This window comes from Buteo buteo, chromosome 28 (assembly GCF_964188355.1).
Source record: "Buteo buteo chromosome 28, bButBut1.hap1.1, whole genome shotgun sequence".
Lineage (NCBI taxonomy): Eukaryota > Metazoa > Chordata > Aves > Accipitriformes > Accipitridae > Buteo > Buteo buteo.
The window spans coordinates 9807277-9823151 of record NC_134198.1 but is presented as its reverse complement, the minus strand read 5'-3'; the positions used below and the strand labels follow the sequence as shown (position 1 = coordinate 9823151).

Sequence of the window (15875 nt, the reverse complement as noted above, 5' to 3'; positions counted from 1 at the left end):
TCAGTCTCGGGTGTTGCAGAACCACAGTAAAAGCTGCATAAACTTGCTTTGTATTGTCAGTTTTCTGTCTCATATAATAGCTTATGTGTGGCCACAGAATACAAAGTTATTTATTCAAGAGAGAACATAGTGTGGATTTTCTAAAGGTAATAGTGAAAATAAGACAAAAAAATCTTTCTCCTATTTTCTCTTGCAGTCCTTGATCAAGGAAGAATGCACAAAATTTTCTATGCCTTATGCAGCAAACTTCATATTCTTAACAAACTCTCTACTAAAGCTGATAAGTAATGAACAGAACAATTAATCAAGATAACTCCTAAGCTTTCAAAGCTTTGAATTGAATATTATTTTTTAACAGGGTGACTTGAAAGCTTTCACTCGTAAATTTTAAATAACCCGTTATTAATTCTCACTGGAGCATTTCATAATATATTGTTTAGTATTGCTGAGTAAAAGGATTATTACCTTAAGGTACAGCTCAATAATAAATATATTTATTTATGTATTATTTGTGTAAATGATTTCTACTTTTTTTTTTCCAAACTTATTGAAAGGCGCTTAAAGTTATTAAGGGCCCTGTGCGATTTATCTGTTTAACTGCAGGTGAGATATAAATACTAAAGTTTTCACTGAGACTGTAAAGGAGGATGAAATTTCATATGAAAATAAGTATTTTGTTTTGGAAGCCTTTCTCTAGATACTTTATAAAACTTTCCCAGCATATCAGCGATTAAATTAAAACTTGAATAAAACCTCCAGTAGTTTCTGAATTTTAAAAATATAAATTTTTTTGAGACATCCAGCTGCTACTACAGTTCATAACAAGTTTCACGTTAACCTTTTGTAATGAAATCCTGTTCATTTACATTAACAACTGTCACCCCTGTACCCAGTTTTTATTCTTCAGAATATCTTCTGATATACAGATAAAGCATCATCCAAAAACTTGTGCTAAACTAACAAATCCTGTCATTTTGAAGATCCTTTTTAATTTTTAAAAGAACACAGAAATTGCAAAGCTTTATTTATGTGTCTTCCATCTAACTTCTGTTGCTTTAACTCACAGGCTGGTCTTCCTCCCTAACCCCTTTGTTAACAAGTGGTGGTCCTGTCCCCCTGGGTGGCAGGCCCACCCTTCTTCACCAAGCTGCTGCCCAGGGAAATGTCACTTTATTATCAATGCTGCTTAATGAAGAAGGACTGGACATTAATTACTCTTGTGAAGATGGCTATTCTGCCTTGTATTCTGCTGCTACAAATGGACATACAGGTAAGTGATACTAAGTTTTGTTACAGCGTTCATGTGAAATAGTGAAAGCTTATTTCATAAGTTTTTAATATTAAATTACGTCAAATGCATGATTTTAAAAATGTGAAATTGAGACCAAGATATGTAGATTATATGACAAAGTAGTGTATATACAAGCAATGCTTCTGGAGGCAGAATTCTGGAACACAGAAAACATTCTTGATTGTGGTAATTCCACAGTAACATCCATTCTAATTCTCCACTCCTTTCCTATAAAAAGCCACCAGATATCATCACCCCATGTTCTGTGACAAACTAAAGATCTTTTGTAGCAAAGGCAACTTGAAAGGAAGAACTTTCTTCTACAGGGAGTAAGCAGGAAAGAATAGGTCATCACCAGTGTTTTGATCTTCAGCAGCAGTGAAAATCATGGAAGATGGTTTCAGAGTAGTGTGTTACTTGGGAAATAAAATGAACTGTCTTTATTTTTGAACTAGATGAAATAGTTTCTTCTCTAGGCTCTACTGAGGTAGTTAACATTTTTCTTTTTCTTTTCCCCACAACCCCAAACCTCAGTCTCAAGGAGGTAGCATCTCTGAACCTTTCAACAGTCAGTCTTCATATTTCATGAATATATTTATGAAATGAGGCAAATATGTTAGTAACAGATAAGAATTTCATGGATACAAACTCTAAGCAATAATTTTCAGACTGTTAACATAAGGCTCTCAAACAGCAGCTTTCTTTAAAATTCCAGTACACATTACTGTAGTTTTTTCTACTTATGTAAAAATCTTATAGATTCTTACATTGCAAATAATATAATTATGCTGTTTTGGACACTAAAGATGAAACCCGCCAATACCGATGACAAAAATTTCATTTATTTTTAGTAAAGTCAAGATTTTATTTCACAGTAGAAGGTGGAACACAGTGGCTTTAAAGCCACTGCTTTCAAGAGTACTTTGTGGTTTTATTTAACAACGTATTTGTTTGTGACACAATTAGAAAACCCTGATCCAGTGTTCAAAATAGTATTTAGAGAGACTATTCCATTATTTTTCTTAAGTACTTTAAAAATCAAAGTAAAGTTAGGATCCAAAATCCATAGCTAGACAGACAGTGTACATTTTTCTGACATGTTCAGGGTTAATTTTGCTACCAGCCATAGGGATAGGAGGAATTTTCCCTTTGTTCAGAATGGTATATTTTGTCTTTGCTTGCTAGGTGCTATGGTTTACTTTGTAGCAACATCTGGGTCTTTTCATCTGACAGATTCTTTACTGTTGCCAAGACCCTTAAAATATTGGAAAAGTCCTTTATTTCATTTTCTTCCTTTGGTGCTTATCTCTCCCCGCCCCCAACTTTTTATCTTTAGTATTAAGAGTCCAAGTTTATTATAGTGTGTGGATTTATTCCCCCCCCCCCCCCCCTCACTGTATGGGTGTTCTGTGGATTCTTCTAGGCTTACATCCATTTATCATTGCTGGTGTTTGTGGGCGACCGTAATTGACCCAATTCTTCTTTACTCATCTTGTATTCCTAAAATGTTTTGAAGCAAATACCCTGATTTTCAGTTACAATTACTGAGCAGTTTTTATTGACAGCAAAGGCAATTTGGTTTCTCATTTTATTGTCAAAATTTCAAATTAGAGAGGCACTTGACAGAAGTATGAAAACACGATAATAAAAACAAACACATGCATATGCATCCTGTAATTGTTTAGCATCCTTTACTTCTTAAGATAAAAAATATATTACAAAGGTTTTAGTGTTGCTCTTCTATTTATAGTTGACAGGATGTGAAAAACACTTCGTTGTACAAATCGTTGCATTTTAGTGACTAAATGGATTGTACAAATTCTGAATGAGCAAATCACACAGCAGGAGTATTGATGTCTCCTTAATACATTGTATGAAAATTGAGAGTAGTAGATTTATAATATTTTTGGAGAAAGGTTTTTGTGCTTAACTTTCATATGTAGTCCTTTCTATGTTACTTGCAGTTTGTTCCCAAGTATATGGATAGATGCAGCTCTTCAAAGTGAAGACTTTAAAAAAAAATTACGTAAAAATATATAGGCTTAAGAAAGGAAGTATAGGACTAAATGTCTTATTTTAAAAAGTCCTTTTTAATAGCTTTTTTAACTAACCAGGTGGAAAGAAATGACACTGATGTAATTTTAAGAAGGATAAAATAATTTATTGTACAAATTTTTTCTTTGCATTGAGTAGGATTGTCAATGGTAAGTTACTGACTTTTGGCTGTTGTTTTTCCTTAGAATCATAGAATCATTTAGGTTGGAAAAGACCCTTAAGATCAAGTCCAGCTGTAATACTTAACACATAAGCTTACCCTGGTGGGTGATTGCACCATGATTTAATTTATTGAGAATACTTTCAACCTGGAGTTGGTGACTAAATAGATTCAGAGATTTCCAGGACCCCTTGTTTCTTTGAAGTCAACTAACCAGATTTTCTGATTTCTCCTGGGAGACACTTGGCCAGAAGAGTAGCTCTAGATTTGTTAAGAGCCAGCATAGCGAGTACCTCCCTTCAGAAACAAACACCATGTTGCAGAGAGTCTGGAAAGTGAATGATCTCCACACATTTTCAGTGAAGAAATACAGCATTTGAGATGCGTAGAGAACATTAGAGCACATTGTAACCAGCATGGTGGCAGCAGCTGTTATGTGCTCTCAGCCCAATCTGTAGGCAAAATTGAGTACACAAGACAAGAGAGCACTCAAATATTCTTTCCTAATCTGTCCTATTTGCAAAATGTGTAGCCTTCCTGTTCGTAAACAGTTGCCTTTTGAGAGCTGCAGCTGAGGGTTTTTCCAGCACATGAAGCTCATAGCAGCTGCTTTGTTTCTTGCACACACTGTCCCCAATTCTGTAGGTCTGAGAGAGAAGTTCACCCTAAAAATATACACTAAATACTTTCTTTGTGTTTCATTGGACACAAGGAAACTGTTAATTTTATGATTTAACCACTAGATTGGGATAGCTGAACAGATTGTTTTGTCAGGCTGTCTTGGTTTGATCCATGAGCAAAGCAGGAGCTACTTCAGTTTATTATGCACTTGATAACATGTACAGTAGTTCACTTAGCTAATATATGTGCATATCTGTATTGTGTTGCTAATCCGGACCATTCTCTGCCACACACAAGGTGGTTGAGAAAGAGAGAATGAAATAATAAGAGTTCCTGGAATGAGATGTGAAGAGAATAATAATAATATCCTTTGGACTTGGCTATGTGCTAATCATATGCGTTTACGGTATAATCAATTCTCTTCTATCCTGAGTATTTGGAGGCTGTGGCACCCTGATTGATAGGAAAAACTGGAATGATGTGAGAAGTAGAAAGGAGTGAGGTGCAGAGACATACAGCTACGTGAAGTCAGCTCTGCCGAGTCACTGGATGTATCTGCATGGTGTTTGCCAGCACTCTGGAAGAACTAACTACCCAGCTGTGGTGGAGAGCAGTAAAGTCTCCAGGTGTTTGTGCTGATACGCTTCCATGTTTTGCTTTTGCTTTGACCAAAACCTTTAACTGAGTAACAACATTGATGTCTGTCTTGTGCCTGCCCTTCCGCCCAGTCCTCTCCACTGCTGATTACTTCTGTGGCAGATAGCAGTGAACAGGAGTTAATGAGCCTGGACTGACCCAAATTACCCTTCTCCAAATCCCATTCAGAAGTCCATCCAGAGGACCCAGGCTCCTTGGAGATTATTGCCCTTTTACTTGATATGCCACCAGAACAGGTCACATAGAGCTTACTATAAGATGCCTTATGAAAGTAGCTGTGTTTCCTCATGCTTGCACCTATCCCTGAGAATAAACAGCTCTTTTCAGTGATCTTCATCAGAAACAGTATCTTCACATAGATAAGTTACCACCTGAATGATCTGCCAATCAATAATTGTGAGTTAATTGTACCTTTCTAGAAAGGTGGTCCTGTTCTGTGCGTTCTTCATGGCTTTTGCATGGCTAACATATGCTTTATGCAGAAACCAGAGTATTCTAACCAAATACTTGAAACTGCTAGAAGAAAATTTTTTCAACATCCTTCATAAACTTTACAAGTATTTTAGGATGTCAAGCAGGAATCTGTATTTTCAAGTTAATTGTTTAATATAAGACTGGGATTGACAATGGAAAGAGGGAAAAAAAAAAGTTGCTGTTAGCAGAATATTTTTTCTGTTATGAAGTGATTGAAAATATAATTTGATTTTAATTGGTATTATCTTAAAAGTGGAAATACTAGTTAAGTTAGTTAGCTGAGAGCTTCTTTATGACTTAAAAAATTATTACAGATGAAGTCCTGGTAGTTTATCCTGACAACCAAATTTAAAAGAAAAAAAAATTCAGATCAGATTACTTATTTTAAAAAGTAAGAATCTTAATTTACAATATAATAATTTACCATGTTTTAAAATCTTATTTCTTAATGTTAAATTATTTATTCAATCAACTCCACAACATCTGTATTAATGTTTGAAAGAATTGTAACAGAAATAAATACATTCAGGAATAGGTTAGATTAGTCAGATTTCTAAGTAATTCTAAATATATGTTTCTGATATCTAGAGATAAGCTTAACTAGCAAAGCTTGGCTCCAGGATCTTACCCAGTGCTGGAACAGAGTGCATTAAGCTTGCTTAGAAATGAGGTCAGGAGTTTATAACTGGTGTTCTAGCTGAGCTTATTTTCAGAGTAGTAGTTTCAACTACAAAAGACTTGTTTTATTTTGGTCTAGAACCAATTTCGAGAATATAGAGCAGATTAAATATTTTCTTCAAACTTAATTTCATCAAATGATATTCCAATTTGTGGATGAAAAGCAGTCTAGTTACATAGTAATTCATGATCTTAATTTAGATGTAGGATGGTGGAATCAGGCTGGTACTGTTTTTAGCATGTCATTTTGGCAATATATGAATGGGAGTGGTTTGTCAGCTTTTCTTATTTGTCATTGCAATCCCAAGTCAAAGTGTCCTAAACCGAGACTGGCCACCGTGTTGCTTGAGTTACATGTAGCTTGTGAGCATCTCCCCTGTGGCTGTCATATTTGGGATGTGTCACATGACTGCCAGTGGGACTGTGCTGCCTTTAGGGGGCTGCTGGATGATTTGAACTCACCACTTTGGAGGTAAATTAGCTAACACTGTGGGAGTTGCCAGCAATGGGCACATATTTGCATCCCAGTAGAACCCAACCCAAGCCTTTTTTTTTTTTTTTTTTTTTATTCCCAAAGAGTGGTGGTGCCCCCAGGGAGTCAATTCTAACCTCTCTCCTGCAAACTACTTCCTGAGCTTCTACTTTGGTTCACTACAGTGTGCCATGTATAGTCAAAAAAGACTGGCTGCTGTTACCCCTTGCACAGGTTTTAACTTGTGGTAGTTTTAACCACTTGTTTTTGTTGCATCAGTCTATGTTTTTGCTCAATTTATAGATTGTGTGAGATTGCTGCTGACTGCAGAAGCAGAAGTTGATGCTGCTGATAAAAACGGCTTTACACCCTTGTGTTCAGCAGTTGCTCAGGGACATGTCAAGTAAGTGAAGTCTGAAGATTTTGCCTGTCAGCTATTACTCAATTTTATATTCCTTTTACATTATATTATATATTTTTTTCATTACATTACTGTTGCATTCTTAGGTATAAATGCATTTAACTATCATTTATTGAAAGTATCTACTGAAACTCATATTCATATGCCATTCTAGTTTTAATATTTGCCATTTGTTTTGTTTCTAGTTGCAGCTCTTAAGGTTGATGAATGTGTATTATTTGTAACCACAATACGATACTGGTCTACATGGGCATCAAACCTTTGAATTTCTTGATATTCTTCGAGTTATCAGCCATAATACAGGATTAACAGAGGAAGGAGGAAAGAGATTATTTTTGCACTGATTTTTTGAAGCATAGGGAACTATGAATATCATATTCAGAGACAAAGGAACACTTATCTGAGTATTCTCCTGAGTGATATAGAATCAAATACTTTAAAAAACAAAACAGGGGTTTTTAAGGTTTAATTTTTTTTGTATCAGTAACTTTGAAAAACAGAAAATTATGCATAAGTCAAAGAATATTTCTAATAACATTCTTCAAAATGTAGTTACAATAATTTCCTTTTGTTATTTGAAGGTTCTAATTTTATAAAGATTGTTTTATGACAGTATGATTGGAAAATTCTGTCTTCTTTTCTTTTTATACTGAGAACCAGTAATTTATCCAGATGATTGGGTTTTTTCCTCCCTTTTCCTCCCTTCTTCATAGGAGCTGAAGGCTAATGTTGCGTTTCTGCTCTGCAGCTTTACTGTGTATCACAGAATCATAGGAAATAGACATGAAAGTTGGAAGCAACCGTTAGATAACCTCTTCCAGAGGATCCTTATCCATATAAAATGATTTTACAAATGCAAAAGGTCATACACAGCATGACTAGGAATCTTTATTACAGACTGTACCTTTGTTTTATGTATCTTTGGTTTTGCTTATCTTTCAGTCTTTGATTCTTTTAATGATACGTTTTACTATTTTTAAGGATTTTACTCTGATATAGTAACCCATAGGGGTCAGAGTCTTTGAGTGTTGCGATAGGCCCTGACCCAACAATGAGAAAGAGTGGGATCCCTCTCCTTCTCATGGTCTTCTGTGAGTATATAAGTATCATCAGATTCTTGCCACTTCTTAGAGGACTTCATGCTTATCAACTAATGGGCATCTTTTACAGGAAGTCTTAATCCAGAGGTAGCAGATTCCCACTAGGTGTTTTGAGCACAGAAATACATATCTAGTTAAATGTTTCAGTGTTTTACATAAAATCTGTAAAAATTACGTGTGACTTGACAAGACAAACCAAAAATACACTCTTTATATTCTCACACTAAAATTGTCTTAGACTTTGTTTAAATAGAAAGCTCTTTATTTCTCTGACTTACCCTCACAACACTTTGCTATATATCGTCTGCTGTCTTATGATATTGCAGACTTTATATTCTTTTTCCCTCAGAGTTAGTTACGTAGTATGAGATCCTTAAACACTTTTCTTGCTTTCACTTTTTTTAGATACGAAACATGAACTGAATTGTAAAAGTGAGCATGGAATAATAATGGGGCTAGCCAAAAATATCAGAGCGACTATGAATGCTTCAGGCTGTTTGATTTGTTAATCACTTCAAAGTTCTGGCTCAGAAAAATTCCATCATAGGCAGAATTTGGGGCAATAGTATATAGTCTGTCCCCTTTCAAGTGTCGTGTCGCGTAGTCCATGTTACTTCTACTACAGCACTAAGAATCTGGGGTTAATGACAGCACTATCAATTACACAGTACTTGTCTGTGATAGATTTGCTAACCAGTCCCCTGTGTGTGTTACTAACCTTATTCCTGAACTGAGACAATACTGTTATTTCAGCCCTAGTTACACAGTCAGAAAAAAAAATGATAGTTTTTTGAAGTTGTTCAGTAATATCACCAATTCAGAAAATGCTTTTAGGAGAAGCTTACAAAATTGTTTCCCATGTGGTCCAGGCCAGGCTGGCTTTACCTGACCTTGAGGTGGAAAGTCAGTGTAGCATTTCCAGAATCGTTAAATGATTGCAAAATGATGCAAAATAACAAAAAAATATTTTTAACATAGCAGACTTAAAACTCCTTCTGAGTTGCTTTATGGAGGTGTCTTGTTATGATCCCATCTTAAGATGACTTTTGTGACTGTATGGTTAGGATACATGTTCAACATTTGATAAGGTAGGGCATTACTTTCCTTTGTATTTTTTTCTGTTCATTTGAGCATTTTCAGAAAGCGCAACTAAGTAATTTATATTAATGTTATCTGTTTTACTCTTTTCTAAAATTGTGTGTTTTGTCTTGAAGTTGATTGATTTTTCTGACTAAAAACTTAACAAAAAGAAATTTTTTTTAAATACTTGTGATTTTTTTTAATCTGTAATTTCTTATATAGTTATATATACCTTACACTGTTTTAAATGTTTTGTCATTTTGTTTGTTTTAGTATGGTCTCCTAACCAGTAGTTATTTAGCATTGAATTAATTGCTTTGAGGCTTTGTTGTTGATAGCCTTCTATTTTTATAACTGATAAAAATTGAGCCAGAGAGATGGGGAATTATCTTTGTTTACAGCCCTTGTTTGAACTGCAGAGGGAGTAGACTGGCCCTAAGATTTTCCTAAAGTCTTGAGAGTTGTTGGAAACCTGGGTTTGGGAAGGGAAAGGGAGCCAACCCTGGCACGAGAACCAGGAAGAAAACTGGACCTACTGCTACAGGGTTGTGAAGAAGTACAGGATCTTGGATCCGAATGTCAGTCCCCAGTGAGTTGCTGTTCAGCACTCTACCTAATCTTTCAGCCTCCCTAATCCAGTAGCTGCTACCAACATACCCCAAGCCACCCTTCTGGAGTAGCCTCCATTCAGGGATCTGAATGGTAGGTAGTGCCATAGATGTTTTTCTGTCCCCACCAGATTACTTCCCTAGGTGAGTGTCCCTTTTGCTAGTATCTAAAGCTAGTTCTAGTCCTTCCTTTTTTTCCCTTTCCTTTTTAAAACTATTTTAAGTATCAGTAGTCAGAAAAGAAATGTAACTTTTTTGCTCAGCTGTAGGTCTTCTTAACTAGCTGTCATCAAGTTTTTATTAGCCTTGGGAAATTAAATGTTTTACATTCACAGTTTTTAAATGCAGCTACAGTAGTTTAAGATTTACATGTTTAAACTAACCTGATTTTCCATCTTTATACCTGTGTATAAAATTATACCTTATGCTTGTGTATATGTGGTGGATAAAATCACAGGTAGATCTGTATCTATAAAATCAGTACTTTATAAAAAAATATTTAATTTAAGTTATAAAGAAGTTTTGGATGTTAAATATAAGATAATTTTACTATCTTATTGTTTGCTGTAGGTGTGCAGAATTATTAATTATGTACCAGGCTGATATTAACCATGCTGCTGAAAGAGGACAGACACCTTTGTACCTGGCCTGTAAAAATGGAAATAACGATTGTATTAAGCTATTGTTGGAAGGTGGAGCAGATCGAACAGTAAAAACCAGTGTAAGTTAAAATAGTTTCTAAAGTTAAAGTACCTTGTATAGTACTGAATAACTGCAAACAGCTAGGAAATATTTATGTTAATATACTTATTTAAAGGGTTTTTTTAAAGCTGGAATAAACAATGTAATTTGAAATTCATATTTTGTTCTTTTCATCATATTTTCTGGTTTTTTTTAAGCTGTGTGTTGTCTAAAATCTCCTAAATTATGTGACTTCCATATCATTTTACATATATCAGATTCTGCCTGCAGTTTGCTGCAGACTTTTCTTCAGTACTGGATTTTCCTTCCACGTTTTATGTTAGGGTGCTTTATAGTTGTCCTTGAGGGGACGCCCCCCCCCAAATTTGTCAGCCAGTATTGTAAAGTCCCATATATCACAGATGGGAGAATATGGCAAAAAAAATTGTATCTACAGGAGAAGGGGAGGAGCACTGTCTCAGAATTAACGTCTAGGTATTGATTGCCCTTTTCAGGTGTTTTCCTGAAATTTTTCTTAAGACTTGGACGTAAACATGACAATAAATGTGGGATGCAGGCTGTCCAGAAACACAGCACACCAGTACATTCTTCTGCTCTATTACACTGATTTTTTTTTTATTCATTTATTTTGAATTTGAAAAGTAAATATATTTGTCTTGAAAGGAGAGAAAGTTATGAAAATATCTGATTGATAAATTGGTTAATGCAACATGAAACAAATTATAGATCATTAGAATCGTGTTAGTTTGATACATGATAAGGAAACAGTTTATTAACAGCATGTAAGCCCTGTATTACTTAGACTCTTCTAAAAATTTTGAAGTGTCTGTCTGTTGGACTGTCCTTGGAGAAAGCTATAAAATTTTCTTTCTGCTACATTTTCTTCCTTCTCTTTCTTCCACCCTAAACACGTACAAGCAACTCTGTTTTCCCTAAGGATTATTATGTCACTCTTGCTTATCTTTTTAATTTCTAAACAGAGCCTTCTATTCAGATTCATTGCTGACAGAAGTTCTGCAAACATTTTTGTATGTGTTTGGTGGGAGTGTGCTTTTTGCTTTTGTTTTTTTAGGATGGCTGGTCACCAATTCACGCAGCAGTGGATTCTGGTAATGTAGACAGTCTCAAGCTCCTTATGTACTATGGAGAGCCAAACAATAGGAACTCTATGACTGATGAAGAGCCTAATTCAGACTACTTTGATTTGGAGAAGAGAGAAGACAACTACAGCAGTAGAGTAAAGCCTGTTATTTCTGCAGATCTCATCAACCATGCTGACAAAGAGGGTTGGACTGCTGCCCACATAGCAGCATCAAAAGGCTTTAAGGTCAGTCAATGTGAACAAGTTACAGTAACCTGATAGAATTTAGGCAAGATAAACCCTTCTTTTTTTATCTTTGAAGAACTGAAACTTAGTTGTCAAATCTAAGTTTGCTATCTAGTTTATTGACCCAATTAAAGAGAGACAGAGAGATACTTCCAGTGACAATTTACCCCAGAAGCTAGGCGTCAAATGGGGTGAATTGTCATATTTAAATGCCTATTTCTTTTGGAATAACAATAAAAAGAGAAAACATGATTACCTGAGATTCAGATTTTCAAAGTTAAGGTGAGGTGAATCCCACCCTAAATGCCAATTCATGGGTGTCAGGTATTTATAGGTATTAGATGGACATAGTTTCCAGTTACAGTTAGGAATGATTTAACTATGAACAATTTTTCCTGTGGGAGGGAAGGGAGGAAAACAAATTTGAGAATCAGATTTGTGCAGTAATACATTGTTTAATTTGTTTTTTGGGGCAGACTTTTTAACAAGCAATGAATAAGTTTTTGGCAGGCTGGGATAACTGATGACATGGAGAAGACCTGACAGGTCTTACTGATGATAAACAGGAAGACTTCTGGAAATTGAGTATCACTAGAAGGATTTGACATCAGAAGCTTTACACTTCTAAAAGTGTACACTAAACAGTGATTGTTTAAAGGTTTTTCTTTTTTTTTTTCTTTTTTTTTATGACAGCTGTCAGCCAGATCTTACTGTGAAACTTTTCCCCAGGGAGAAAATAGAGGATACTAAACACAGAAGAGGGTGAATTTTAGGAAAATATAGCCCAAGACTTTGAAAACCAGCTTGTGATTACATGCCTAATTCACTATCTATTATTATGTTCACTTTTTTTCCTGATAAATTTACTATGATAAATTCAAAATCAGCACAGATTTAAGATTCAGTTTATTAAATTATGTTTTTTTAGGCACCAGCCACTGCTTACTCAGCATTTTGCATGACAGGGTCAATGTTCCATTACCAGTGTCTGTTAGGCAGGTACAGACTCATTTCAGTTTCGACTCATCTGAATTTAGATGGAGCTTAAGGTATTTGTTATAGTCTGTAAATACCTAAATAGCGTGCAATATATTGCTTCTTTCTGCAATAATATAATCCTGAGGAACTTGGAAACTACATTTTATTTACTGTCTAAAAGATGCTTTGGCTAGGTGTTCTCTCTGAAGGCTCTGACGCTGGAAGTCTTCACATATAACTTTCATGAATAACTCATGGTTTTGAGTTTCTGAGCACATTGCAAGTCAACTGTTTAATAAGATCTCCATTGAGGTTTGAGAGTATTTTCTTAGCTGATGAAGGCAATATATAGCTGGTTTTGATGTTGCAGAGACTTTATATAATTGTATTTGATTAAATGCATTTATTGACTCAAGAGATGTTTCAGATACTAAGAAGCTAAAGAAAGCTTAATAGCCATCTTCAAGTACTGTTAACACTTTGACTTCATTCTCTAATCCTTTATCTGCACTGCATGTCATTCATGACACTACATGGTAGTTGCCTTTAAACTATCTTGGCACTTGTACCCTTTTCTTTTGAGATTGCTCGGTGCCATTCTTTACAGATGAATTAAGCTAGGGCGTCTTAGCTGCCATTTCATAGGTAACAGAGCCAACAAAGCTTCTCATTTTACTAAGGAAATAAGCCTCATTTCTTTGTTCTCTCCCACTTCTTTCTTCCCTCCTTACTTCCCACTTTCAGCCTCATGGTTCAGTCCTCTGCTTTCTGCTGTCTTTGGCATTCATTGCATCCATTTGAGAGACAGAGTTAACTTACTAACCTGGCAATAAAATATGCCTTTTTTTTTTTTTTCTGGTTAATTTTCTTCTGGCAAAGTTAGTGATCTAATTAATTTTTTAAAAGTTCTTGCAAGTGCTGGAACCACAATCTGATAAAACTTGTCTCACAGGGAAATATAGCTTGAATGACTGTTATGTTTATGAAAAATGTCAGAGTATCAGATACACTGACAAAAGTCTTTCTGTTAGAACAGCTATAAAATAGGTAACAGTAGACAAACCTGCAACAAGCCACTGTTCTTAATCGAAATACTTAATAGCCGCTTCGCTGTGTTTTCAAGGTTTGGTTTCTCTGCTATGATTAACCCCAGAGGTTATCAGTACAGTATTAACTAGTATCATTTCTGATGGTGTCTTTTTATAGTATGGGTATCTGTCCTTGAAAGGCATGTCTAAGGATGACAAAGTTTCATGAAGGCCACCTGTACAGTTGCTGAATGGATGATCATTAGAAATTGGGATTTAATCAGTCTTCTGATCACTGATCAATCAATATTTGAATGTAGTTTTGTGAGGGCTTCCCCACCCCTCCCCCCACTAGTTTGGGAGGATCTATATAATTAATTTTTTTTTCATGTTACAGTATGACTGTACCAACCCAAATTTATCTGCTAGTAGCTTGTTTCTAATGAATTGTAATGAATTTTTTCTTTTGTTGAGCTTATGACTTTTTGAAAGTCTTTGAATTTTAAGAGGGCATCATGTTGTTGTCATCCACAAAATGTTTGTGCTCTGACTTTAAAAGAAATGCATTTTTATTTCACAGCATTGTTACTGTGCTTGCAGAAATTCAGGTTTAACTGCCAGAGAAGAGGCTTGCAAGGTGATTTTAAAATGATAGTTTTTCTTTTGCTGTGTCCCACTCAGATGTCAGGCATGATGGAAACTCCTACTTGGTGAATTGCAAAGTGAAAACTGGTTTTATGGATTACCATCTGAACAGATTAAGCTTTAGAATTGCTTTTTTAGTGTTGCTTGAATGTTGAGGCCAAGATGTTCAAAATGGGATGCATAGCTGGGCTTATATTTCCTTATGTGAATACCTAAACTAGTGGTCAGATGTTAAGAATTTCTCAATTCAACTGATCAGCACTTGATGCTTGCAGACTGTAGAAGCTTGGCTGCATATGTTCTGCTTTTTCAAAATCTTGCTTTGAGAATTTCAAGTCTGCTATAAAATATTTTTACTCCTGGTTTTCAATTCTGTGAGGAACATCATTTGGACGCTCATATATAGAAGCTCCGTAGCTGACTATCTGTGGAAATGCATGTGTAATAATTTCAGTTAGGAGTCTAACTGCATATTGGTAGAACTCTTTAATGCAGCAAATGGACAAGTAAATAATACAGTTGTTACCTTTGCAGAACTGTCTAGAAATCCTTTGTAGCCATGGTGGACTAGAGGCTGAGAGAAAAGATAAGTGTAATCGAACATTGCATGATGTTGCTACTGATGATTGCAAACATCTTCTAGAAAACTTAAGTAAGTAAATGCTATCAGCACTATATAAAAATGTTTTTACTAAAGAGCTTGTGGGAGAAAAATGAGAAATATTAAAAGGGTAATTGTCGCTTTTCTGGCACCACAAAATTAAGTTTTCTTAAACTAGCAAGTTTCTATTCTCCAAATTTTGCAAAAGCATATGATAAAATTTTGTTGGAGGTTATTAAATGACTTATGTCCTTGTTTTTAAAGCATTTGAAAAGATGGTATATATTGTACATGTGCTAACATCCATAGTCTCTTAAAATTTCTGATTTTAATATTAGTAATTACTTTTTTCAAAGCTATTATCCTCATCTTATATTTTCTTCAAATTCTTGCAGAAAAATCACTTAGTGGTGGACAGCTTTTGTATTTTCTCAGGCTAAGACAATCATCTAGTCATATCTGAATCTCTTTTTAAAGCATAGTTTTATTTGTTATTTGTTTATCGTTGAGGGGATTGTTTGTTTTATTCTTCAAAAAGAGTCTTAGAGACATCAAACAGCTTCTTTTTTCCAACATCGATAACTTCTGTCAGAAGATTATTCTTCTGTTGGAACCTGTCTTCTTCCCCCTCTGTAAGTTGTATCAAAATTCAGTAGAGCAGGCCAACCTGTGTATTTCTTGAGTTAGAACTTAGTCCATCCACTCACAAGTTCTGTGTTTTCTATTTCTCTGTATAGTCAGAAGTACTGTCATTGTAGATTTATATGCTTTGTATTTATTCACTTTTTTTTTTGTGTGTTGTGGGATGTAGGGCTGTGGGTAGTGGAGTTCACTGATTATCGACAAATTGGGGAAGCTTTCTGTGTGTTGCTTCTGATTTTCCTCTTCAGCTATTATAATATCTAGGTTCTTACCATTTTACTGTAGGTGCAGAGGGGAACATGGCTCACTTTCTATTAGAACCTCCTCTGTGGTCT

At 35.1% G+C, this 15875-nt stretch overlaps 1 protein-coding gene across 2 annotated transcripts in view; it reads left to right on the top strand.

Annotated features, from left to right (window-relative positions):
* The window catches only part of CTTNBP2 (cortactin binding protein 2), an 87881-nt gene that overhangs the window by 46726 nt on the left and 25280 nt on the right, over positions 1-15875 (top strand). For both annotated transcript variants that reach the window (XM_075059042.1, XM_075059043.1), the window contains exons 5-9: positions 1067-1270; positions 6712-6811; positions 10188-10338; positions 11392-11646; positions 14832-14949. In XM_075059042.1, coding sequence (XP_074915143.1) covers positions 1067-1270; positions 6712-6811; positions 10188-10338; positions 11392-11646; positions 14832-14949 — 828 coding nt within the window. The remainder of the gene's footprint in view (positions 1-1066; positions 1271-6711; positions 6812-10187; positions 10339-11391; positions 11647-14831; positions 14950-15875) is intronic.